The 27686-nt window shown below is 40.3% G+C and overlaps 1 protein-coding gene across 1 annotated transcript; it reads right to left on the minus strand.

Annotated features, from left to right (window-relative positions):
- Positions 1-1362: 1362 nt before the first annotated feature.
- On the minus strand, positions 1363-27686 carry NXPH2 (neurexophilin 2). Its single transcript, XM_083499563.1, has 2 exons — positions 27289-27686; positions 1363-3252 (listed from the first exon to the last, which is right to left on the minus strand). Exons 1-2 carry the CDS (start codon positions 27346-27348, stop codon positions 2509-2511), a joined length of 804 nt encoding a protein of 267 aa, XP_083355689.1. The 5' UTR covers positions 27349-27686; the 3' UTR covers positions 1363-2508.

Consider the following 27686-nt stretch of genomic DNA (forward strand, 5'->3'; position numbering starts at 1 on the left):
GGGGGGGGGGCGAAGCAGGGAACTGCTCAGGTTTATGACCAGCCAAATAAAACCCACATTTCTAAGCTGCTACCTTCTAATAAGTTCTCTTTAATAAAAAGGATTTTGGGGTGGAGATTTTACTACAAGGGAGAAGAGAACGGACAATATGATTTAGATGTAGGAGCAGATGTATAGATGACTGGGAGATCCAGTGTATGTGCTGCTTGACCATTATTTAATCTGAATTGGAGTTTCTCACTGAAAGTCACAGGGGGGGGGGGCGTGTTTTCTCCACTAGACCAGAACCTCTGTGTGATCAAATCTTACATCACAAGATAGGGCTCAGTACCACACTTTGCTCTTTGACCATGGAGCCCCAGTTCATCCCAGGGCAGGGTTGAGGGCTATCTATTGCTCCTTCTGACAAATCAATGAATTGCTTCTGGAATTTTCCTTCTGTTGTGCTTTTGCAGCTACTTGTCTTCCCAACAACCTTCCACTTTCCTGTAACTCTCTCTTACAAAGCAGAGACAGCCCCTCCTGCTCATTCCATCTCTCTGCTTATCTCCTCCTGCCTGCTTTCCAGACAAGAAGTAAGAATGCATTGCTGTCTCCCAAATTCATGAAAATTGGGCAATACACCAGCAGGGCTCATCTCTGCTAACAGCCCCCAGATCATATTCTGGTCAGAAGGTAGTCTGATACTGAGGGTTTCATGCCATTTTTGGGTGGGGCCATAGGAAAAGTTGGTGGAGCAGCAAATGTACGCTAGACCTTTGTACAGTAGGCTACTTTCTACACACACCTTTTTATCCTTCACCCAGGTAAGCAGGAATCATTATCTGAGTTCAGGGATACATTCCAATAGGGCAGAACAGTGAATGAGGAGTGTGGCCTGGGGAGGGGGTGTGGCCTCTGAAGAGTCCTGAGGGCCAGATAGAGTGGCCGAAGGGGCCATATTTGCCCTGCCCTGAAGTCCCCCACCCCTGCCCTAGAAGGAGTGTGATTGCATTGTGCTAATGACAGACTGTATGGATTCGCCTGCTTAAGCACAGCAACTGTATTTTAAATATTTTTTGTATTATGTGGCTCTATCGATATACCTCTGTATGTTCTGACCACTGATATGGGAGGCAAGCTCCCACCGTTTCCTGTACTTGGCTGATTTTATTCATTTGTCAAAAGCACTTTTAAACAGCTTCGTCTATACAGATGTTGGAGTGGGGGGGGGAGGGTCTCACATTTAGAATGAGCAAAAACAAAACAAGCAGTACAGTACAAAGAAATAAACCCATAAAATACATCAACATGTAACAGGAGCAGATAAAGCAAGGGCAGACTGAACTAAAACCAATGAACTCACTACACCCTTAAAATGTATGGGCTAAAAGATAAATTTTAATCTGGCACCAAAAAGATACTAGCCACACATCTGAAGAGGGAGGACACAGCCTAGAGTTGGGCAGTAAACCCAGAACACACTTTTTTTTTTTGCTCTTTAGTGGGTCTCAGTCACTAACAACTATGAAAATGGAAGGTGTCATTCTAAAACATGGCTTTTAAGCATGGCTTCAGAGGTGAGCAGCTGACCCACCCTCACTTGCATTAACTGGGCTCAGTTCTCCTGTATTCAAGCTCAATGGCAAGTCAGTGACAGCTCTTGTGAATGATTCATTCATGAAGACAGTTTATACAAATCTCATAGAAATTCTTTTAAATATTCAATTCCTACAGAACATTTGCCAAAGCTTTAGGCAAAATTCATAGGAACTCTAGTGTTGGGCAAGCCCCTCCCTATAATAGTTCTCACATCCAAATCTTTTGGAAATGTCTGACTTCCCTCAAAATTTCTATAGATGCTCATCTTAATGGCATCTCTACTTGAACCTAAATATTTACCCTGACGTGTTTATTGGCAGTCGTGTTATGACTTTCCTCTAACACCAATGAAGTATGCTCCCCCCATTCTAAATATTAATTTGCTATTGCAGCAACTCCTAGAGAAGACAGATAATGTGTACATTGCTTGCATGGGGTCTGTTGTTTCTGTTTGTCCATATAGTGGCAGTGTCTGGTGTTTCCTCTACAACTGATGGGAACAGACACAATAACAAATGATTATTCATTTTTTGAAATGACATTTTGGTATCTGAATGCCTAAATATGTATGGCAACAGCTTAAACTTAGGGCCAGTTCACATACTCATGAACATCACTTGCTTAGACATTATGTTGAACTTGCAGCAGAAATGTTGAATTGATTTCACTGAAAGACTTCCAAGTTGATCTTTGAGGGTGTTCACTGACACATGCAAATTGCCACTTGATGTTGTAGCCATCAAGTGAAGAACATGCACAGGTGAACCAGCCCATCGAGAGAGGATTATTTTCTCTTGGGAGAGAGATTTTTGTTGCTATAACCTGATTAGGAATCCCTGTCCAAAAGAAGCTTAAAGTGGAATTTTAGACATCTTATCAATACACTGATTTATCAGTCATTGGGGGGTGGGGAGAGAATGGATTATATCATCCAGATGACAAATATGGTGTTTCACTGTGGTAGTTGTAATCAGGACAGACTTTTTGCACCAGTTTGTAATCAACACTGTAAAAAGCAATGTAAATACAGATGACTTTAAATGGTTTAGAACACAGCCAGGACACATGGCTTTGTGTCTGCTCTTGGTAGCAGATCTTCGAAGGGTCAAAATTACACAATGCAGTTTTCTTAGCCCTATCTGTTTTCTCGTATTCAATTCGACAGTTGAAAGACTTGGACTCCTTGGTCTCTAGTGTTGACTGTGGTGAGGATTCAAACTCCACCACCTTGGAAGGTGGCACCAAGCTCACAGAAACATTTCCAAGGCCTGTGGAATTGTGCCGGAAATAAACGCTGAAGGTTCCATTGCCATGGTCAACAATTTTCCCTGTTATGAGAAGATTCAGCTTCACAGTTTTGATGTTAGAATGGAAGTCACCCCACCCAAACATTTTCTTGAATTTCCCAGTTTTTACAATTGGTCTGCGTTTAGTTCGTGCAAGAGATTCCTGAACCTCAGTGATGTTGGATAACCAATCCCAAAAGTTGTCTATGCTGTCTGAATATGACATCTGTCCATGTTTCAGTGCTGGGGATGGCTTAACAAAGAGGCGTAAAGGGTTGATGATCCTCGAATTGACTACATTATCAACTAGTGTGTCTGCAGGATCTTTGTCTTCCCAGTTTAGTAAGTCTGTGGCATGGATGATCTGCTTAGCATCACAAAAGATCTGTTTCAAAAGAGAGAGAAAAAGAAGACAATAAATATTAAAAACTAACGTGATATTAAATTACTTTAAAAGATTCTTGCTTTGACTTTACTGTGAAAACACTCAAGACAGTTTATATGTGTATTGTAATATTGAGTGACTCTTTTGGTAACTGGGCTCAGTTCTGCTAGGTTCTAGATACATGCTCTGCCCTTTTAGATGTGCCTGCATGAGTGGCGATCACACCTGACTGCATCTGAAGAGAGAGTGGAGACTCCTCTGTAGGGCAAGATTCTGAACCTCCTAAAATCTCCAATGCCATAGCCCTGCCATCTTTCTCCTGCCATCCTCAGTTAATGAGAGGCTTCCTAGATGCTTCTGCCCATCTCTCTGATCCTCAAATTAATTACTACCAGCAGGTCCCATCCTTTACTCTCACAGAAATGGTTTCAGTAGGGCAATGGAGTCTTTCGGTCATTCCCCTCCCTTTTTATCTGTAAGGAGCCACAGAGAAATGTGTATTTCTAAAACAACAACAACAAAAACACACTACATTCTAAGTGCTTAAAAGAATGGTAAAATAAAATTAGTTAATAACTAGGTTGCAAGTACTTAATGAGCAATAACCTTTTTGAATTATTCACACATGAATATAAAAAGATTAAAATCTTATTCTTAAATACCAGTTTTATGCGGAAAGTGCATTGCAGTTCTTTGCTAATCTTCCTCTTAATATAAATCACTTTGAAAATCATCTTTAATTATTTCTCTTTTTTAAAAGAAGATTGTATTTGCTTAAAATAGAAACTGATACATACTGGACCTTGGGCAGAAAACTCATTCCGTGATAATGGTTTAGCGTTATAAGATATTTATTTCTGTATTTTAGAAAATCTACTTTTTATACAAATCAAATGTGACATATGAAGTCTATAGGCTTCTACTTAACCCCCCACCAGCAAATGTACCCCAACAAAGCAATCCAAATAAAATACCTGGTAGAAGTTAGTAAGCATGACACCATTTGCATGTAAAACAAAACATGTCTTTACTTAGACCTCCTCCTTTCCAGTAAAACAAAATAGTTGTCCGTAAGTTATTGGGGTCAACAAAATCCCACAATGTAAAGTACAAACATCTTCTCAAATGTACCTTTAAGACCAACTAAGTTAGTTCTTGGTATGAGCTTTCGTGTGCAAGCACACTTCTTCAGATACACGTATCTGTGTGTATCTGAAGAAGTGTGCTTGCACACGAAAGCTCATACCAAGAACTAACTTAGTTGGTCTTAAAGGTGCTACTGGAAGGATTTTTTTTATTTTTTTATTTTGACTATGGCAGACCAACACGGCTACCTATCTGTAACTGGAATCTTCTCAAATGGTGTGTGAAATCCAAGCCTTCACAAAAAGCATTTAAAATGTTCAGCAACATACATAAAGCATAATTATAACAGTTGCACAAATACAACAGTGCAACAATCATGAGTAACAACAACAAATATTGCATTTTCTTAATACTAAATTATTGGTCCAGGGAGAGGTTAACCCTAATGTTATCTAAGATATGGGGCAGAAGCTTTCACAGAACATTCGTTGCTTTCTCTGTTACGTGGATATAGAGGTTGGGGTTATATCCTAGTTCAAGGTTTTCATCTGCCTTATACTAAGGCAATCACCTGTTCATCTAGCTTGGTATTGTCTACAATGAAAGGCAGTGGCTCTCCAGGGTTTCTGACACAGGTTTTCCCCAATCCTACATGAAGAATCCAGGGCTTGAACATGCCCCCACCTTGAGCTCTGGCTAATCGTCTCCACAGACCCTGGTGCACCCCTGGAATCTCGCACCGCTCACGGAGATTGTGGTGGTGAGTAACAATGTATTCCCTGGAAATGGCTATTGCTTAGTGGCAGGGCACATGCCTTCACATGCAGAAGGGCCCAGGTAATGGTTTAAATAGGATCTCAGGCATTAATGTTAAGAAAGAGCTGTAAAGAAACCATTTAAATCACAACAAAAGGTAAATCTATTATGCAGCCTCAAATTGGTTACTCCTCCATGGTCTAGACTTCTTTCCTTTTCCTTTTCTTTTTGCTCATATATTGCTTTAACAATACAAATTAATTTGAATGCTAGAACAAAGTAAACGTTTACATAATTCATGACTTGACAAAGCTTACCAATTCTGCAAGTGCGTGCACATTGGATTCATGCAATATCATACAAGTTTTCAGCATCTTACACTCAAGCCAGGCAAGAATAATGAAGTCTCCAACAGTCGTCAATTACACTAAAAAAAATGCAATCCTAAACTGATCACATTATATTCCATTACAATTCTCCTATTGTAAGAAAATTATAACAGACACTAATAATTCAACATAATAAGCAGAGCCTGGACCTTACTGATAATTAAATGTGCTTTTCCTAAAGGCAAAGGCTGTGATAGGTTTTGTAGCAGCATATGTGATTGCTGTAAGGCATTAAGGATTTAAGTAGCATGTACTTATTAGCTACACTATACTGAAAATCCATACCATATTCATTTTCTGGAATGTATTTTGTCCCTATGCTTGTGGTACTATCCTACAGTTCTAATACCCCCCCGAATTCCCCCACCCCCTGTTGCTAAAGCATTTTGCTCCTGTTATATTTGCATTGATGCTATGAGGAAGGAGGAAATGGGCACAAGGAGCTGTGAGTGGCGGCTCCAAAACTGCCCTTCATGTGGAACTCTTGTGATGCTAATCCCTTATCCCGATCTTGAAACTGCAGTACAGTGGTACCTCCGTTTACGAACTTCATCTGTTCCAGAAGTCCCATTCTTAAACCAAAACCGTTCTTAAACAAAGGCGTGCTTTCACTAATGAGGCCTCCCGAGCCAGTGCCATTCCACCATTCGGATTCCGTTCTTAGACCGAGGTAAAGTTCTCAAACCGGGACACTATTTCGAGTTTTGAGGAGTTTGTAAACCGAATCGTTCTTAAATCGGACTGTTCTTAAACCGAGGTACCACTGTATTCAATCTTACGCAGCAGAACAGTTCATATGTTTTACAGAATAGGAACAGTTAAGTCCTGGTGAAACTATGCCCTGAGGCTTCTGCTAGTAGGACTCATTAGCTGGATCCTGCCCTTGGTTTGCATATTGTTTCAGAAGGGGTGAATGAGATAGGTTTGCCATTAAATGCAAACTAAAACAAATCCCCCCCATCGCCATCTTCCACTGCAGAATGGTTCCTCCCACACTGTATTTGGAGACTTGTTTGGGGGTTTTTAAGTATCCACATTGTAGTCCAATGTTAATTGTGGATTTCATCTTTACACTTGGATCTTTTTAAATAGCCATCACACAATATGTGACTGTACCTATCCCACCCCCCACCCCATCATAGAAATAATAATTGAAGAGTGAATTTCAGTGTTTGCAGTTTTAAAATATCATTTGCGTAGCCATCCATTGAGTCAGAACAGCAAAGACGCAGCTTTCAAAGAAAGCAATTGAAGGCCGAACAATGTCTGATCCCCTCTCCGTCCCAATCCCCAGTAGTATATCATAGGGTTAAGTGGAAAACAGGCTTTCACAAACAGTTCTGGGGTGGAACTGGAGATCAGGTCGAGTCGCTATCACATTAGGAATGTACAAATTCTGTTTCCCACCCAAACAACTGGTAAAGCACCTTCTGTTATTACAGTTTTACTATGTTAATGAAAAGAGGCCAGAATTCCCTTGTTCAATAACATATATAATTGGATTGCTTTAACAATTCTGTCCTGTCTCCTGTAGTTAACTAAAATGACAAGCTGCTTCAGCAGGAAATAATGATTTTTTTTTTAAACCCCTCTCATGATCAAATCTTGCAGCCCATTAAATTTTCTGCTTGTAAATGAATCTGATAAAGAACTATCCTCCCTGTAGAGGTACAAGCACACCAACGTCTCTGCTGACAAAACTGGAAAGCAGATCTAGCTGCACAAAACATGGCTATCCATGATTAGTGGTGATACTTTCCCCAAAGCCATATCTCTTCTGAATCTTTAGGGAATTGTCAGAGAAGCATAATAGGAAAATGACAGAAAGTAGATGAGGAATGACAGAAGTGAACTATATATCAGAATACTAATTGAAGATATTAATATTTTTCCGTGTAATATATCATTTTCTGAAAAGCTGCTAGTGCTGATAAATACTAATAGAAGCCTGGAACAAAACTCAACAAAGGAAGAAGGGAGATAATTACAAACTTTTCTTGGCTTGCCCAAAGCTTTACCTTTTTTCTTTTTAAAAACTTTTTAGAAAATACGACCAAAAACTTGTTCAATTGACAAGAGGGGGAAAAACTTGCCACATTCAGCATTGCCTTGCAAAGAGCAATATCCAACTAAATCATACTTGAGAGCAGAACCTTTGAAACTAATTGGGCTTGCCTGAGCATGGTTTACATTCAACTGCATCCATTTTAACTCAGTTGTAGTTTTGTCCCTGTTATCTAGCACTGCTTGAATAATCTTATTTTGTTGTTGTTATTATATTTATTCATTTATATCCCACCTACTCCCCAGACTGAGACTCAAGGTGGCTAACAGAAAAAATGGTAGAAGCTGAAAATACAGGAAAAATATTAAGTTCACACCTCCACATTCTAAATAGTTAGTGATGAACTAGCAACTCATGCTAGAGTAATATGTTGGGTAAGAAAGCAGCAGTAACTGCTGCCATCTTGCTTTTGGAACAGACTGTTTATCATTATCAGAAATCAGTATGTACAGGTTAAAGCTCCTCTGTTGGCTAGCAAGGCTGATCTTAACAACTGTTGATATACACTATTGCTGTACTGTGTATTTTGGGTTTATGGACCACAATAAAGCTGTGTGTGTTTATCATGAGCTGGAGGCACAATGCCACTGCATGGAATCAACTAAATGTGAGGCACAAAGAGCCTTACTTAGGAGGGAAATTCAAGTACAGTACAGTAGTCTGAAACTGTCTAGGCTCCTGAAGGGATGCTGGACCTCTGATTGGTTGCTTTACAGGTCTTCCCAGCAGCAATCATCCACCAGCTTGCTGTCTCCACATTCTAGATTCTGCTACTTAATACTGCAGCCACCTGGCTAAATAGTGTCATAACGCTACCTGTGTATGCATGACCAGCAAAAGCACAATTGAAGGTTTTAGTTTGGGAATCTATTTTCAGTTTTGTTTTTGTTTTTTTAAAAAAACTTAAATCAAGGGGTAGCTAACTTGTGGTGTGAACTCCCATCAGCCCTAGCCAGCATGACAAATGATTAGTGATAATGTGAGCTGTGGAACCACTTTGAGCTTTGTTTGCAATCGAGGGGTATATAAATTTTATGAAATAAATAAATAGTCCAGCAATGGCCAAAGATTAGTCACTTTTAAGCTAAATACAAGCAAATATACTAATACATAGTAGGGTCATGTGTATGGAAACTGGGGGAGAGCTTGCTCGTATACAGGGGTCAGCAAACATTTTCAGCAGGGGACTGGTCCACTGTCCCTCAGACCTTGTGGGGGGCCGGACTATATTTTGCGGGGGGGGGGGATGAATGAATTCCTATGTCCCACAAATAACCCATAGAACCCATAGATGCATTTTAAATAAAAGCACACATTCTACTCATTTAAAAACACTAGGCAGGCCCCACAAATAACCCAGAGATGCATTTTAAATAAAAGCACTCATTCTACTCATGTAAAAACACACTGATTCCTGGACTGTCCACGGGCTGGATTGAGAAGGCAATTGGGCTGGCTCTGGCCCCCGGGCCTACTCATGCTCTTATATGTTGCCCTGAACTCGTAGGATGGCAGTTGTGATAAAAATGCAATGTAGTTCAGGAAAGGGTTTCCCCAGCTGCTGCTCCCTATTTTTACATTACTGGGGCATCTGCTTCATTCTTCTACAGCAGGGTTGGAGAACCTGTGCCCTCCAGCTGTTACAGCTTCCATCAGCCCTAATCAACACAGCCAATTGTCAGGGATTATGGGAACTGTAGTTCTGCAATATCTGGAGGGCCAGAGGTTCCTCAGCTCTACTCTATAGGTAAAAATGGTGATTGAGGATGATTATACCTGCGTTCACCAAAAATGGGAACATCCTTTTTGATGTGCATCAACCCTTAGTTAACTGCATGTTAGAGGACATTTTCAATTTACCATTTAAATACTTGCTCCCCAAGAAGTATAAATGATTTCCATTTCCCCAAGAAATTACAATGCACATGCAGATGCTCCAACACCTCTCTGGACAGCACCCAAATTAGTTTTTTGTGGGTTGCTGATTGAAACAAGCACAGTTAGCACACATTTTCAACAAGCACCTGCTGACCACCCATCTGCTGAACTTTAGAGTTTAATGATTCTCCCCTCCTGCCTACTTTTTTTTAATGCCTGGGAGATTTCATTTTACCTTTGCTAAAATCAGTTCATTAAAATACTAATTTCAAACTGTAATTATCTGTTGGTTAGCTCTGCTGGTTGAACAAGCTATAGTGCTGATATACTCCCAACTGCAGAAAAGTTCACAGATGTTCCAGTCCCCAGGAGGCTCCACTGTGCTCAGAGACAGTCTTGAAAGAGATTTAGGAAATGTGCTTTTAAGAGTCAAGCATTTGCACCCCAAGTGAATATATCAGGAAGAGTCAGGGGGGTAGGCAGTGGGAGAGACACAGTAACAGAAGTCAGTGCGATCTTAATAAACTGACGTCTTATGAAAATGCCACCTGGTTTTCCTTTATGCACAACAAACCCTTTACATTTTTTAAAAAAGCAGAAAGTCTGAACAAACTGTCCTTGCAACTATCTCCTTCAAGACTTTGAGAGGTTCATAAATCCTGACCATCTGGCTAAACAACAGGTAACACTACTGATCAAAAAGGACCCTGTTGATAACTTAAACACTTTGGTCAATGTGTTGCTACAGAGAGTTAAAATAGAACATTTATGAGTTTCAAATAAGGTATCAGCACCCCTCTATCCTACCAGCTCCCACCAGTTCCATCTGCTTAAAGAAACTCAAACCTAAGACATTATAGTTGGTGTTGTTGGCTCCTTAGAAACAATCCAAAGGTTACAATAGGGTATATATTTTATTAGGATAGAATATTACTAATTGGTGAGCAGGATTTTAGTTTTCTAGAAGGCTTCTTCAAATTGGGCATTAAACGAAATGGGGGAAGGGAGGGAGAGCCAAGCAAGATACTCCAACCCCAAAATCTGAAGTTTGCAATAGTACTAACAGAGTCAAGGAGATGTTATTTAGAGTTAGTTGGATTTGACTCTGCTATGAGCAAAACAGGTTTCATGGTCCATTTCCTTCCAATATTCACATCTGGAAGCACAGCACAGCTGGCTGTGATTTTGTTCCTCTCTGCTTTCTCCAAAGCTTGCAAACCAAACTGACCCACAGCAAGTTAATAGGGAAGAGCACACTTGTAGTGACACAATATATATTTACAAACAAACACTTGATTTAAGCAAGGCAATGTATTGTTTTGGTAAACCTACAAGCCTGTAATAAGTATTTAAGATTGATTATTGTTGCTGTTCGTTTTGGATAAGTCATTTTAATACTAATTTGAAATATATTACATATATATTTATATAAGGCTGTGTGATGCTAATTGTAGTATGCAGCTTCTCCTCTTGGCTGTCTACAAAGTTCTGCAGATATACTTCATTTGGGAGACATGTTCCTTTGCAGAAAAAGGTAATAACTCACCTGTTCAAAATACTGGGATGGGTGCTTTGCATTTGTATGTCTAAGTTTAGGACAGATTTTTTTTTAAATCCCAAAACTTCTTCACTCAGTGCATAACTAAATTAAAGAATTCACTTCCACAAAAGGCAGCAAGGGGCGACCAGTTTGGGTGGCTATAAAAGATAGCTATACAAAATCATGGAGGACAAGGGTCCTCCTGATTCACCTCCACCGCTGAAGGCAGTTGCTGGGAATCGCAAACAGGAAGTATGCTATTGTGCTCAGGTTCTGCTTTGCAGGCTTTTCATGGGAATCTGGTTAGCAACTGCGAGAACAGAGCACAGGATCAGATGGGCCCTTGTCCTGACCTGATCCAGCAGGGGTCTGTTCTTGTGTTTTTAAGGTAAGGTCCAGAATAAACTCCAACCTCTATTTTTTTTTCAAGGGGCGTGCTGCCACATCCAATACTGACTGATAAGAAAAGACAGTAACAGAGTACATTTTTTCTTAGATCCAAACAATATGTGACAGTCCCATTTTTTATATTTTTTTTGCATGTACAGGGGAAGTCAAATTCTTTGCCTTGCTGTGTGTCAGTGTTTGTTTGTTTGTTTAAAAAGCATTCCCTGTCTGGCTTGGTTCCAGGCTGGGAGGAAATTGGTTGGAGCTATAGAGCAAAGGCAGAGAAGCTTTCACTCATGTGAGGCACGAAATACAAGGCTAGGGCCAGTTGGGTCCAAAGGGAGAGAGGTAGATGGCACCATCTAAGATGGGCTGGTGGTTCCAGGGCAAGCACACAATGAGGGTCAAAGTGTGGCATGGCCAGAGGAGTCAGTGAACCTTAAGTTGTTGCCTAGCCAAAGGAGGCTCAGGTATTATAGGACCTAGGGAGACCTGATTGGCCTGTGGGAGACAGCTGACAGTATAGTACTGAAGTCCAGAGGGAGCCCTTTACCCATAGAGCCTACAGGGTTTGCCAGAGTACTGCTGGAATAGGCATTTAAAATATCAGTGACTCTAGTTTGAGACCACTTCTGCACTGGAGATTTACATCTCCCCTCTCCTGTGCATTCCATCTCATGTAAAATAATAATTTCAGTCTTTGCTTTATATGTGTACAGAACAAATGTGTGAATAAATAAATAAATGGGGTTGTCTGATATCTGCTCTGCTCCTTCTTCACTGAATACTTCCAATAATTTGAGACAACTCCAGTATAATAATTAATGTCCTGGCTAAGACATGATCTTAATACCACAAATTTGTCACAAACTACTTTCCATAGTGGGCACAAAGTTCTTACAGCAAATGTTCTCTTTTGTTTCCTACTTTTTTTGTCTGCCTCTCATCTTTTAAACTAGGGAATAAGAGTTTAGAACTATTTAATTAAAGCTAAAGGTATACCTTATACCTCTGGTAGGCAGGAAGCTGAGTGAATTCCAGAACCTCTATTATTGTAACACATAAGAGATAATTAACAAAGGAAAATATTACAGTTATCTGCACCCTTTGAGAGTGTAACTAATGAACCTCTAACAGCTGCTCCTGAAAAATCAGCAACACTATCACTATCAATTTCTAGACAAAGCGCAGCTGACAGATGCTTGAAGTGATAAATCAGTCTACACTAGGATTAAAATAACAAGCCCCAGAAGACCTCTAAAAGACAAAGGTGTTGTACCAGTCTACTTCTAGGTTCCCTGGATTCTGTTAGAATGTAGATCAAATTGGTTTGCAAAGCACAAACGGTAGTGGGAAAGAAATCCAGCAATCAGTGCACTTGCATCAAACTTGGCAGTTCAAAAAAACCAAACAAAACCCGGTAAAACTATCACACACACGAAACAGAGACTGAATTTCATTTCTAGCGCTATGGATACATGAAGTAAGTGCACTTCATTTCCCATACACATTTTAATTAAGCCTGTTTTAAGTTGGGCAGTTGTTTTAAAATGCAATGAATATCATTACTGAAACAGGGTATATGTTATTTCATTTTCTTTGTAAAAACAAAAAAACAATAACGGGGGGGGGGGGCAATCTCATAACACATTGCTAAAAATGACTGATGTGCTGAGAACCCATTCACTCCAGTGCTCTATGTGCCAAGTGAGATGGGCGAGAGAGTAAAAAATTAGCAGAAGTGGCACCTAGGGAACCTTTCGGTCAGGCATGTCAATGACAATGTCAGATACGACAGGCGGGCTGACAATGCTGACACCATGCAGAGCACTGTGTCCATGACATCCCAGTGGATACTGAAATACTATCCTGACTGGTTACAGATAGGTAGCCGTGTTGGTCTGCCATAGTCAAAATAAAAAAATTCCTTCCAGTAGCACCTTAAAGACCAACTAAGTTAGTTCTTGGTATGAGCTTTTGTGTGCATGCACACTTCTTCAGATACACTGAAACAGAAGTTGCCAGATCCTTCTATATAGTGAGAAGGTGGGGAGGGGTATTACTCAGAAGGGTGGTGGGAATGGGAGATTGGCAGATAGCTGAGATGAGCCTGTTGACGACTCTTAACGACTGCAATAGGTCTTACAGGAAAAGGCAAGGGGTGAGAAGGTGAAAAATGGCTTAGTCATGTATAATGAGATAAGAATCCAATGTCTTTGTTCAGACCAGGTCTCTCCATGGTTTTAAGTTTGGTAATGAGTTGCAATTCAGCAGCTTCTCTTTCCAGTCTATTTCTGAAATTCCTGACTGGGTGCAACTTGGGCTTGCTTTAGCTGTTGCACTTTTTGCTTCTGTATTTATATTGTCCAACGTATTTCTTTTAGCAATAAATTTCTTTAAAAAGCAAAATTATGTTGGAAGCTCCAACCACAGAACTTTGGCCTCATGTAAATTAGTTAAAATATCTCTCCCCTTCAAACTTTCTAACATTTCTTTTATTTATTATTTGTAAAAGTATTTGTATACTTGCCACTTCAAATAAAATACTGAGGTGGGGCACAATATAATATGCAGTAAAACAATATGCTGTAATCTCCACTTCTCAGAAATTGACATCACTCAGGGTCAACTAGAAGTGACATTAATACTGAAATAGAGACTTAACGTTGTCTCTGCTGCCATGTTTCTTGTCAGCTTTTTATGTAGATGTATGATCTAGTGTGTTTATATGCATCTATGGGCGGCCTCAAATAAAATATTAAAAATACATTAAAACATCCGTCATTAAAAACTTCCCCAAACAGGGCTGCCTTCAGATGTCTTCAAAAAGTGTGATAGTTGTTTATTTCCTTGACATCTGATTGGAGGGTGTTCCACAGGGCAGGTGCCACTACTGAGAAGGCCCTCTGCCTGGTTCCCTGTAACGTTGCTGCTCGTAGCGAGGGAACCACCAGAAGGCCCTCGGCGCTAGACCTCAGTGTCCGGGCTGAACGATGGGGGTGGAGACACTCCTTCACTAACTTTTGATGAACTGGAAATTATTCTTAGAATATGATTCTGCCCAAAGATACTCTGGTTCTAGTGGGGAATTTCCTCCCAATGCAAATGCTGTAGGAGACAATGGATTTTCCCCAGGACTGTAGCAAGGAAGGAAAGAGTTAATTTCCCTTTCTACCTGCTGTTCATTATTTTAAAAACCTCAAACCATGCATATTAAGGGCTGGATTCAGCTAATCTGGTGGACAAGCAGGACTCTGTGCTTCCCCCAAATCCACTTCAGAGGGTCAGGAGAACCCCCAGAACAGCATACAGGGGAAGCACAACAGGAGATCCTTCTATCTGAAAAGCAAAAACTCTTGCATTGACAGAACGACTATAATGGCACCAAGCTGAATTCCGCCCCTCATGTCCAGTTTAGTCCTTCTGAACTTTTGTTCAGAAATACAAACTCAAGGGCCCACGATCTATGGAGGATAACCAATAGAGGTTATAGAGAAGAAAAACCTGTTTGATGGAAGCAGTTGTTGCCCTGGACATGATACAGAAGGTAAACGCTTGCAATACTGGAGTCCTATGACTAGAACCACAGAAAACACAAAATAAACATATAGCGAATAAGAAACAATTTGACAAAATTGAAAAGTGTTTGGAAGTGAAGATGATAACACTGTTAACTTGACAGAAATACAACTGAGATTTTTTTTTTTTTTAGAAAGCTGTTATACAATTCAGATCAAAGCTGCAGTGACAAGCAAAGGATTAAAGCCCCTTTCAGGCCACAGTTCCAATCCAGATAACCTACACTCCATGCGTGCTATTTGATTAAAATTGTGAATTTCGGGAGTGACATAACACCTAGTTTTGTCCTAGAGTCACCATGACCTGGCTTCTCTGTAGATTGGATCAGCAAGTCAGCAATGCTTGTCAAAGCTCCAATATTATAATATTCGCAATGTTCCAGCTACAGAAAGATCAAGATTCAACATTGCTTTACAAAGTTCTTCATCCCGATGCACTCTGGGATGTTTACAAATAGACGGATCAGGATATTTCCCATCCATGTGTTCCTCCATAACCAAAAGTACACTCCATTTTATTTCTGTATTAATCTGCAATTCTCTACCCTCACCAGAAAATGTATGAGAATCCAATATTTAATATTTACTTAAATACATATTTTAGTGCAAAATGTTTGTTTTAAAACTATGTCTTTTGCCCACATGTTACAATGTGTTTTGATGTGTGTGTGTTTTGAGCTGAGACCTATTTCATAACATTCAGAGAAGTGCAAAAAAAATCCTGATCTGTTTATGAATGCAGGAAGTGTGAATGAGGTTGATTCACTTAAAAAGGTGGATTTGAAATAGGTCACTAGGTGGGGTGGAGCTGCTATGCTAGCTTTCCAGCAGGTAGGTCACTGTTGCTTAATGGCAGGGAGAGGTGAGATCAGGGGTGTGTGCAAACATACCAGTGGAGCCAATCCAACACTCCTGCTTGTGTATTTGAACCACCACACCACTCTCCCTTCCAGGAACCTAGAATAGCAGCTCTACCTCACCTGGGAAGCCATGTCTCCCTCCATTCCTCAATTCAAGGTGTGGAGACTTTGCAGCAGAGTTTGAAACAATGTGATGAACAAGCCATTAATGGAACAACAACTGAGATATGAGTGCCCTCTTTTAAAGATAGCTTCTTTCTTCTGTGGAAGTAAAGGTACTGTTAACCCTATTTGATCCACTTACTAATTCCACTGATAAATATATTTTTCTCCATTTAACTCTAACATGGTTTACAGTGTGCAGTCGTACATTGGTTCTTGAACAGAATGCGTTCTGGGAGTCTGTTTGACTCCCAGAACTAGTCAAAAACCAAGGCGCGGCTTCTGATTGGCTGCAGAAGCGTCCTGCAGCCAGTCAGAAGCCGCAGAAGTCATGCCGGACGTTTGGCTTCTGAAAATCATTCTAAAACCAGAACACTCACTTCTGGGTTTTGATCGTTCGGGAGCCAAGGCGTTTTAGATCCAAGGTACGCCTGTAGTGCTATACAAATATAGTCAGAAATGAGTTCCATTAAGTCTGAAGTAAGTATGTATAGGATTGCAACCTTAGCTGTTTATTCCTAGGTTTCCATTTCATCTGGTGTTGGCAGTTCCCCAAATCTGGTGATTTCAGTGTGAATTCGCATAGCAGAACCCTGCAATTGTACACCTTCAGTGAAGTGAAGCATAACACAGAGGGCTTGTAGTCATCCTCAAATGAATCTGCTAATTAATTTTTTTCTAGTTTGCTCTGGTTTGTTGTATAGTCCAATTAAGCTGCTAGGCCAGTCACATCAGAGTAAATCAACCATACAGTTACATAATTTTTTTCCTAATAAACAGTAGTAATTACATGTACTAGGTTCTAAGGCCGCCAGATGCTCTAAAGCAAAAGCTTTAATTTATTTCATCTAAAAAAAAATTCAAAGAAACAACCCATTGATGTGTGATAGGTTTTTTTTAATAAAACCAAATAAGTTAATTCTTATTCCAATGTAATGTAACTCAGATGCATAAAAGAAAAGTAGAGAAAATAAAGTAGCTATATCCTGCTCTTGCTCAGTTCCCTGCCGATTTATTATCACTATATATATAATTATGCACACACAATGTTAACAACTCAGTCCTGTAAATGTCTCATCAGAAGTCAGGCCCATTTAGCTCAGTGGAACTTACTCCCAGGAACGTATGCACATGATTGCATCCTAAAGACTTCTTATGCTATAAAACTATTATAGCAAACAGTGCCTGAGTGCTAAGAGAAACCTGACACAATAAATTCCACTCCAAAAAACACAGCAGTAAAAACTAGAATTCAAAAGTATTCTGAGGAAGTTGGTCTTGCAAGCTGAACAGGGTTCACTTCTGAGCTTGCAGTTGTTAGGCTTGGAATATCACAGCACAAATAGTAATTGCACTTTGGTTTAGAGGGAGGGCAACGTTCTCTGTCAGCTGTGACTCCTCTGCCTGAATAAGCACCAGAATGTCAAGACTGGGGAAGAACTACCATCTGTCAAAACATGGGTCCTTAAAAACTAGCAAGAAGTCACACAGTAAGTAGGAAAATGTAATATAAGCTAGATAGTTGTGTAACCAACTTAATGGGGATGCACAAGCACTTCAGATGATTTCAGAAGTCAGACAGAATGTTTTGGAGCACATAGATGTGCATATATCTGGGGCTTTCAGTATTATGGTAAATAACTCTTGCACCCAAAAGACTGACAGCACAGGACTGTTCTTTTAGAGTTAAATTTTATGGATCAAGCAACATTATTTTTAGAAGTAAAAGGACACAAATGTAGTGAGGCTTCTGCAGTGTGCTCTGGGCAAGATGCAGTTAGATCTTCCAGCAAGTCCACAAAGAAGCATAAATTGGAATCTCTTACACTTCTGGGCCTTGGGACTTTTCAGTCCTCCAAAACAGAGGAGGCCAACACAGTGCTCTCCAGAAGTTTCTCGACTACAACTCCCATCATCCCTGAACATTGGGCATGGTGATTTGGGCTGATGGGAACTGTAGTCCAACAATGTGGAGGGCATCACATTGCTTATCCCAGCTCTAAAAGGATCTAGAGTTTGCATAATGCTAGTATTTATGTAATTCCACAATATTTACATTCATCTGGGTAGTTCTTACTGCAGAAGAGCCTACCTGCTCTTCACCTGCCTTCATCAAATGTTGTGTGTAGTATGGTTTGCTGTCTGGATGGGAGCAATGAAGGAAATGAAAAAAAATTATTTGTATGCTAAAATGCTAATAAGCCACAGCAGTGAACATCTAGGTTTTAAAGAAACCTGTTCTGATGACAAAAGTGAGATTCTGACACACCAACTCTAGGGAGCTGAGGCATTTTTGTGCCCCTAAACGTTGAGGGGGCTGAGGAAGCTGAGCGTGGTGCAGCTTCAGTGGCCAGCTCCTCCAGAATGCTTGGCCTCCTTCAGACAACACACCGTTGCATCATGTATCAAGTCTCTCTCACACACAATGAAAGCCGGGCCCTGTCAATCTTAGGGACAACTTGACGGCTCTGCCTCATGACATATGTAACCAGTGGTGTAGCGTGGGGGTGCAGGGGGGGCCGGCCGCACCGGGTGCAACATCTGGGGGTTAGGGTTAGGGGGCGCAAATCCACGGGTTAGGGGGCGCAAATTACTTGCCTTGCCCCGGGTGCTGACAACCCACGCTATGCCACTGTATGTAACTCCATCTATAAAATAAGTGCGACCTGAAACAAAATGTTGCAGTATGGAGTGCTCCTGGTCAAGGTTCTAGCCAGTCATATCCATTTCCAAGATACTCTATTCCACTTCCACTTCCCCTTCCTTATATTCCTCCTCCTCCAACAGCCAGTTATGCCTACTGAGCATGCTCAGTCCTCACTGAGTGGGGTTGTTTTTTTTTGGGGGGGGGGTTCCCCTTAACCATTTTCATACTTATGCAAACCTTGGAGTCATCCCAAACCTGCTGACACGTTTTGCATGTGGGTGGTGCCATATTATTTACTTACTTATTTTAAAGATTTATACCCTACCTGAATTAATCTCAAGGTGGCAAACAACACAATAGGTTATCATAACACATGCACACATACCCAAAATAGCTCATGTATGCACACACAGCTTCAAGCTGTTGACTGGTGGGTGGAGCCAGAACATGCTTTGCTTTAGTTCTACAGTCCCAGGGTAGCAAACTGTTGAACCAGAAGATTCTTTTTGAAGTTTTTCCTAATGTTTAGCTACAATGAGTTTCTTTACCATCTCTACACATCAGTTCTAGTCTTGTCCTCTGAAGCAATAGAGAACAGGTCCACCCTATCTTCTTTGTGACAGCCTTTCAGGTATATAAAAGCAGCTCCCATGCTTCCCTATAATCTTCTCCAGGCACAGGACTTGGGTAGCCAACACTTCAGCCTTTCTGGTAGCTCTTGTCTGAACACCATCTAGGTGTAGCGTCCCTAGAGCTACACTCACCTATGGACCTGTAAAATTCTAAGCCTTTTAAGAGTGAGGGGAGATTCATATACAGTGGTACCTTGAGTTACAAGCACTGCAGGTTACAAACACTTCAGGTACCAAACTCCGCTAACCTGGAAGAGTTACCTCAAGTTGAGAACTTTGCCCCAGGATGAGAACAGAAATCGTGTGCTGGCGGCGCAGTGGCAGCAAAAGGCCCCATTAGCAAAAGCACGCCTCTAGTTAAGAACAGTTTCAGGTTAAGAACGGACCTCCGGAATGAATTAAGTTCATAACTAGAGGTACCACTGTATGTTAATTCAGTTATAAATGCTGCATATCAATTCTTGTTTGTGTTCTGGACTGGCTTCCAATGATACGAGCTTAGACATTTATCACTGTTATACCCAGATATAAAAATTCCTGTCACCTCTAGAGCCTTACCAGTAGCTATTTTACCAGTATTATTATTTCCTGTCACACTAACTATACTTTGTCTATATACAGAGAGAGAGCTTATATCACACCTCAAAATTCTAGTTAAGTTTTATGCTGTATTACAAATGATCTCCTTCATCAAAGAAACTGAATGCTATAGCTACATTCAAATTTGTGGACACTGGTTACATGTTTAAAAATTGCATGAGCGTTTATCAGCTTTATTAACTCCAATTAAAAATCAAGTCCCTTTGCTGAATTATAGACAACTCAATCCATCCCACCTCAATTAGCATAGCAATCCTGATACACATACAATTTAGCATATTCCTCTTGTTATACAATCACATATTTTATAAAAACAAAAACAAAAACCCAGTCTTATGCTAAAATTACAGTAAAAGTACATCAGTTCAACTGACTATAAATTTATCATAAGGGAAAATATAAAGTTTTAAAACAAGCATTTTATATAGAACCTGAGATTCCTTCTTTCAATAATAAAATAAGCCAATAAAATGAGTAATAACTTCTGTAGGAGGAAAATGTTCAATAACAATTCTACTTCTGCTTTAAATAAACTATATACAGATTGCAAACTGCCTAAAGTCTTTAAAGAGTAGGCAATGGCTGATATAAATAACTGAAGCACTTATGAACTAAAATGTACTTCTCACAACTAACTATTGCACAAGATTCAAAGGATTAATCTCTCTCCAAATCCTGAAATTATTTATAGAATCAGCAATGCTTGCCAAGTGTCCTAAAACACTGCATACATTGCAGCAATCTAACCTAGAAGTTACGAGAGAATAAATAACAGAAGCTAGGCTACCCCTGTCCAGATAGGGGTGCAGCTGGGCACTCTGCACCACTGAGGCTACTGAGCCTCAAACGATAGCCAGGATCCAGCAGTATCACCAAACTATGTACCTGCTCCTTCCATCAAGAGCAGACCATCTCCCATCCATTCAGTCTAGGGAGCTAACAATGCTTCAGTCTTATCCAGACTGAGCTTCAGTTTGTTGGCTCTCATCCAGTCCACTACCAAGGCAAGACAATGGCCCAGCACATCCACTGCCATACCTGCAGATGTAAAGGAGAAGAAGAGCTGTGTGTCATCAGCATATTGCTGACAATGGACTCCAAAATTCCAGAGAACCCCACTGAACGGTTTCATGTAGATGTTAAACAGCCCAGGGTTGCTTGAATACCAGTTGCTTGTAACCACAGGAGGGGAGAATGCTTTTGTGCTCAAATTCTGCTTGTAGTTTTCTCCCTGGCATCTGGTCAGCCACTGAGAGAACAGAATGTTGGCCTGGATGGGCCAGTAGCCTGATTCAGCCGGCTCTTGTTATGTCCTTATGTACACACCATACATTGAAAGTGTATGACTCTCCTCATACTGTAGGCTTCTAGCATCACTTTAACTTACTACTTCATCTTGGAAATCATAGGAATGTTTTTGCTGTATCTACTTCCACATTTTTAAACCAGACTCACAGTGATTCACTTGTTCATAAGTGGCAAGGGCAATAAAAATAGTCCATTGTGCAGGGTTGTGACATCGGTCAATTGGCTGCCTATTATGTGCCTGTGCTAAAATACGGCCCAAACTTCCACAAAGAATGACATCATGTCATAAAGGGCAAGGCAAAAATGCAGCTAACTCTTTTTTTTTATTGCCTCAAGGTGTTGAGGAGATATCCCATGGGAGAAAGGGCTCCTTGATTGCCACCTTCCACATAGTTCATTATTAGTAATAAATAATACAGCTGACCTGAATTTAATGTCACTGCCCTCACTTATTGCCATTCGTTTATTTTTGTAATATCTCCCTCTTTTTTGTTCGGGTACTAATCAATTCATGCTTTAAATAATGGAACATTATTTGATAAGCCTTGCCTAGTCCAATGTCCAACTCTAGTTGGTTTTTTTTAAAGGGGGATCTCTGTCTTTCTAGAGCTCCTGCCTCCTTGCTTAGGGAAGACACAAAGGCAGCCCTAGGTGATGCCTCCAGAAGGCAACCCTGTTTTAACATGAGACTGTGTTTTGAACAATGTATTCTCTTTCCTTCCTTCAGATTCCAGAACCTGAAGGAAGAATGACAGAAAAAAGCTCCGTGTGGAGTATCTAGAATGCAGCCTGTTTAAATGTTTCAATGTTTGCATACAAGATGGAGAACCACGTTTGCTAGCACTGCGGGAAAAGCACTGTCCAATGCTGATGGCTTCTGCCCTCCTGGTTTCCTTCTTGTTATCTGGGAGACCAGGGTAGAATGATATTGAAAGGTGAATCGTGTGGAGAGGAGCAGTGTGTGGTAACAAGGAGATGGGCGTGGACTCAGAAGGAAGGAGCTGGAGGTAGATAACCACAATCTGGGTTTTATGTAGAAGTCTGGTCAATTTTCACTTTAAACACAGTCACATCCCGTACCTTCAACATTTTACCAAAAATGGTACATCACAAAGATGCCTAGCATTGTGACATAATTTTGCACATATTTAAAGTAGGCTATCCCAGGATGGAGGGGAGCAGTATGAATCTCACACTTAAAAAAAACCCCCACAACTTTGGTTGGAAATAGGAAAAAACTCTTTTATGCAAGACACTTAATTTACTTTAAAAAAATAATAATACTTGTTCTACTGTATAGTCCATGCTTGTATGAGAAGCACCTCACAATCATCAAGAAGTTTATTCTTAATCTATACTGAAAAATAATTCTATTTTAAAAAAGAAAACATCAAGGCAGCTAACTCTGTAATACACACCCACACCCACCCAAAAGCTAAAACACAGATAAGTTTTAACCAAAAGATATCAAATTAAATATAAATAATAGAGGGAAACAAACTGAATACTTAACAAGTTAAAAAAGAAAACTTTATTGCCAGACAATATTGCAAGAGGTTTTTTGTTTTTGTTTTATCTCACCATTTGAATTTAAGGAAAAACCCTTCCCTCATACTATGGGAAAGACTTTTTAACAAAATAGCAGCACATTTGATCAAGTTACAAATAAACATTAAAGATACATCAGCACTTCTGTTAGCTATAAACATCATTGAGTGCTTTTGAAACCCTTTTCTGTATCCATAGGCAATGCAAAGCTTAATGCACCATTTGCAGAACCAGTTCATAGTCTGAGGACTTCCCTTTTATTTTAAGCCTGCGCTGTGATTCATTTATTGTATGGATTTAAAATGTGGAGTATAAAACAGCAAAGCACTGCAGCTAGGTTTTGACAGCAACACCATGCAATTTTTATTTAAATTTCCGTTGGTTTTTTTAAAAAAACCTTAAATTTTGTTCATTTGGGAGCTGATTCTTAAAAGTCTGTTTTGAAATATATATTTGGCATCTTTGGCTTAGTTTTATTTTTCATTTGCAAGCACCACCAATGAAAATTGTAATAGATATCACAAAAATAATATACCAAGATTTGTTTGCAGGAATCTGTTAAATAGGCTTGATTCATTCCCTTAGGGAATGGGCTGTAAAATCCTCTTATACAAGGCACTTTTCTACTGCTAGTGCCTAAGATTGCACGGCTCCTCTAACCTAATTATTAACATGACACTGAATAATTTGTAGCAACAAAACAGCTGAATGGCCATTAACATTAGATTTAAAGAAATGGTATGCTGTGACCTTAATACATACTGGACAAAGCATTTTTTTTCTTTTTACTATTTAGCCAATAACTACCCAGATTATTATTGACTGGAAACAGCAATATTGTTTTACATATATTGACTACCATAATGCTAAACGAATGGTGAATTATGGTGAGTTTAATTATCTTTGATTAGCTACTATCTAGTTTGCAGGGGAAATGGATGGTGTGCAATTTTTTTTACCACCAACAGCACTTTTTACTGTCTACACAACCTGTATTTACTAAAAACACAGTCTTATAAATGTGTGTATAAATAAACAAAATAAATAAATAAACAATGGAAGGAAGCCCCATTGAACACAGTGTAGCTTACCTTTGTGTAGATATGTCTACAATTAAACGTTTAGTTATTAAGTTTTGCCTACACTAAGGCTGCAGTCGTATATACACTTACTTGAGAGTGAGCCCAGTTAAATACAGTGGGACTTACTTTTAAGTAAGTGTTTGCGGAGGCTGCAGCTTGGGGGCGGGGAAATAAGTACAACCTACAAGGTGGTATACCAAGGACATCCTATAAGTTGTAGTAAATGTTTTTCAACAGAGAGACTAATTTATTTGTAGTGAAGGAAAACTCATTGAATTATTAGCAAGAGGATGATTTTGTAAAACTTCAACTTAAAATAGCATCTATACAAGGAATCAAAATGAGTACAGCAAAATTAAATAGGCCTTTTGAATTTCTCTGCGCAGAGAGACTTGCCAATTCATTATAGTTGCCATAAGATACTGCCCCCAATGTTTGTGTTTTTAAAGTTTTGTACTCTACGGTAAATTTCACCACATAAAAAAAGAAGTTCTGGTTATTTTATTTTTTTAAAATGTTTCTTTCTCTCATTGGCAAAAATGCTTGTTACTGTTTACGGACATTGTCCATGTCTATCTTTGATTGTCCATGTCATCTGGCTCTGACTCTACAAATTGTATACCTGGAAGGTACTGGTCATTTAAAAGTACATGTGCACAACTAAATAGTAGACAACATGGTAATACTGTGTGATATGCAACAAAATGTTAAGCACAGCTTTGTATTTGTAATTAGCATATGTTATTGAGTCCCATAGGGCTTACTCCCATCCCAAGGGTTCTATGGGAAGGGGGAGCATGATAGAAATCTAAATAAATAAAATTATAGGGTTGCAGGGTTACTTGGATTATTTTTTTAACTTTAGGACTACTTCCCTCTTAAGAATTATATGATAAAAGTGTTTCATTACACCACTGATGGAGATTTCTCTAACAGCACAGAAAATGAGCTACTCCCCATGGAATTGTTAGGCTATCAGCTGCGAACAGGTACTCCCTTGTGTGCATTTCCCTCCCCTTACAAGAAAACAGCTTTTGATCCTTTAAAGTAATCAACACAAAGTACTTGTTGTAGTAAAGCCACAGCAAAGAAGTTGACATCATCCAATAAAATGTGGAATAAAACCAATGTCTGTCAGAAGTTTTAATCGGTTCCTTTGATTATCTGGTTGATTTAAAATAACAAAAATAAAAATGGGTCGGGGTATTTCAATTTACCTCTTTCCTGACCAGCAACTTTGTAATCCATTAACTGCTTTCCATTCACATCCCTAACCCCTGTGTGGTGTTTAGCTGGAAACTCTGCTCTAAGAATATAAACAGCCTTTTATTGTTCAAAAAAGCAAAGCAGTGTGAAAGCAAATATGAGTGTCTTATCGCAGAGCTGCAGCTCCGCACTTCACTGCTATGATAAAGTGCCACAGCAAAAAAAAAAAAAGGAAAACAGCCCCACAACATTACAAGACAAGCACAATCCAAAACCGGATTAGAATTTGACATAAGCTTCCTCAAAAACTAATCAATCAACTCATGCTGTAATATTAGAATCCAGCTCTTAAGGAGGCTGTCTAATCCCTTCAAGGTTTATTACACATCCCCTTATTGACTGTAGTCACACACACACAAACTTTCAGCCAGAATGCAGCCATGAGGACAAAAACAAAACTTTGTATCCTGTTGTGTGCAAACAATTAACATCTTCCTGAAATGGAGTATGATGAAATACGATTGCAATGCTGTTTTTGTTTGATTTAGCTCCTTTTGCTGCCTTACTCCATATATTTAATGCCCCAAGTTAGTTATTCAAGTAAGTTTGTTACAACTATTTACAACTGTATTCTCTACACTCTGATTAGTAACAGTGTCTCGCTTGGAGTTCTCCACAACTTCAGCAAACCAGCTTTTGCCATTTGCTTCTGACTGCATCTTCAGTTTACTCCCATTATATTCTGCAGGGTTTACTGCTAAGTACAGTAAAGGTATTTACAACTGAGCTGTAGTCCACCCCAAAGCCACAAGATACCACAAGAGAATAGACAGCAGTACTGTACTTTTACATCATCTATAGGAGATGTAAAACTAATTTTGAAACTACGAAAAGCAAAGAAATTTAATTTAAACTGCAATCCTGTGCAGTTACATGAAAATCAAGTACCACTGAAAACATTTGCTCCAGAGTAGTAAACATGCACAGGGTCCAGCTGCATGAGCACCAGATAATTGCATAAGTAGTTTATTGTTTGAGTGGCTGTCAACAGTACAAGATTCTTATTTACAGGTAAATATTCTCAGATAAAACAAAATAAAATATTAATAAATTAAAATAAACTTATTTGCAAATTGCTTAGGATCAACCAAAGTGGACTCTAGTCCATGAAAGCTTGTGCCATAACACATCTGTTAGTCTTCAACATACCACAAGGCTGCACAAGGTGATGGTGATGTATCGATGTATTAAATATGTAAGACTTTTAAGTAAAAAGTTGCTTCACAGTTGCACCACACAACATCCTGTTTAATAACATTGCTTCAGATTCGTACTATTGAGGAAACAAAGCCTGCAAATATATGAGCCACCAAAAAAACAAATCTGCTCAACAGACACATGATTTCTTGTAAATTAGAAAACTGTAAGAAGCAACAATGTAACTAAGTTTCTCTAGAGGCACCAGATATGGAGATGATTGTAAAAAGCCAGTTCTTTATTATCCAAGATTTCCAAAGGGCTTATTGCAGTGCAACCCTAGCCATGTCTACTCAGAGGAAAGTCCCTCTGAGTTCAGGGGCACCTACTCCTGCCTAGCTGTGCTTCGAGTTGCAGCCTTACTTTGGTTACACTAAAAGCACATAAATGGAAGATCCGAAAACCTTAGTCCAAAGCCGACAATATTCAACATGTTGGACACAGGCCTTTCGGGAATCCCAGTTGAAAACTGAAAAAAACAAGAGGATATTGTTAAGCAATCCCGCCTTGGGCTTTACTGGGCTGTTCTAACTCAATCGAATTCTTTCCCCTCCGAAAGCGAACAGTGTTCCCCGTCGAAACGACAGCAGTCGGAAGAGGCGCAAGGTGCGCCCAAGAGCTCGTTAGGTTTGTTTGTCTGCTTAGAAAAGGGAAAAGTTTCTACCAAGCATCCGAGCCCAAGCGATCGAATCGAAACGCTCACCCTCGTCCTTCGCAAACCAAAGACTCACTTAGCTAGCCGCGCCTGGTGTGAGATCTCGCCATCGAGCCGCGCGAAATGTTGGCGGCAGAGGCAGGTGCGCGCCCCATTCATTCCCTGGCATCGCTGAGATGGATGGTCCACTCCCCCCCCCCCAAAAAAAAGAGAGCAAGGGTGGGAGAAGAGATGGAGAAGGGGAGCAAACCCGAAAAAGAGCAAGGCAAGGAAAGACCTCATGCTAAAGCCACCCCGGTTCGTTACGAACTTCTCCAGCGTTTCTAAAGCTTGCAGAGAAATAGGGAGGCAAAGCCTAAGAGCGCACTCCGTTTGCGCCCCGGCAAAGCGGGAGACTTACAAGCGGGAGGAAGCTGTGCATCACCACCAGGAGAGGCAGGGGCTGCCGCAGGTGCGCCATCCTGGCTCGGGAGTCTTAAGAGATGCTCTCCTTTCCTCGGGTCTGGCTCATCTCCACTTTAGGGGGCAGGACTGAGTCCAGGGACATAGCACGGCGCGGCGGCGGCTTCGTCGCCGTCTTCTTCTGCCTCCAGAAACTGCCACACCACAGACATACACGCGCTCGCCGAGAGGCGCGCGCCCGTCAGAGCAGAAGAAGAAGAAGAGCCCCGCGAAGACCCCGAGGCAAATCCTCCGGCGCTCACTCGCGCAGGCGCCGCTTGGGGTCCCCTTTCGGGCGGGGGGCGCCGCTCATGGCTGGCGGCGAGGCGGGAAAGAGCCGCGCAAATGGCCGGAATC

This window comes from Podarcis liolepis, assembly GCF_965112155.1.
Source record: "Podarcis liolepis genome assembly, chromosome: 1".
NCBI classification, from domain to species: Eukaryota; Metazoa; Chordata; class Lepidosauria; order Squamata; family Lacertidae; genus Podarcis; species Podarcis liolepis.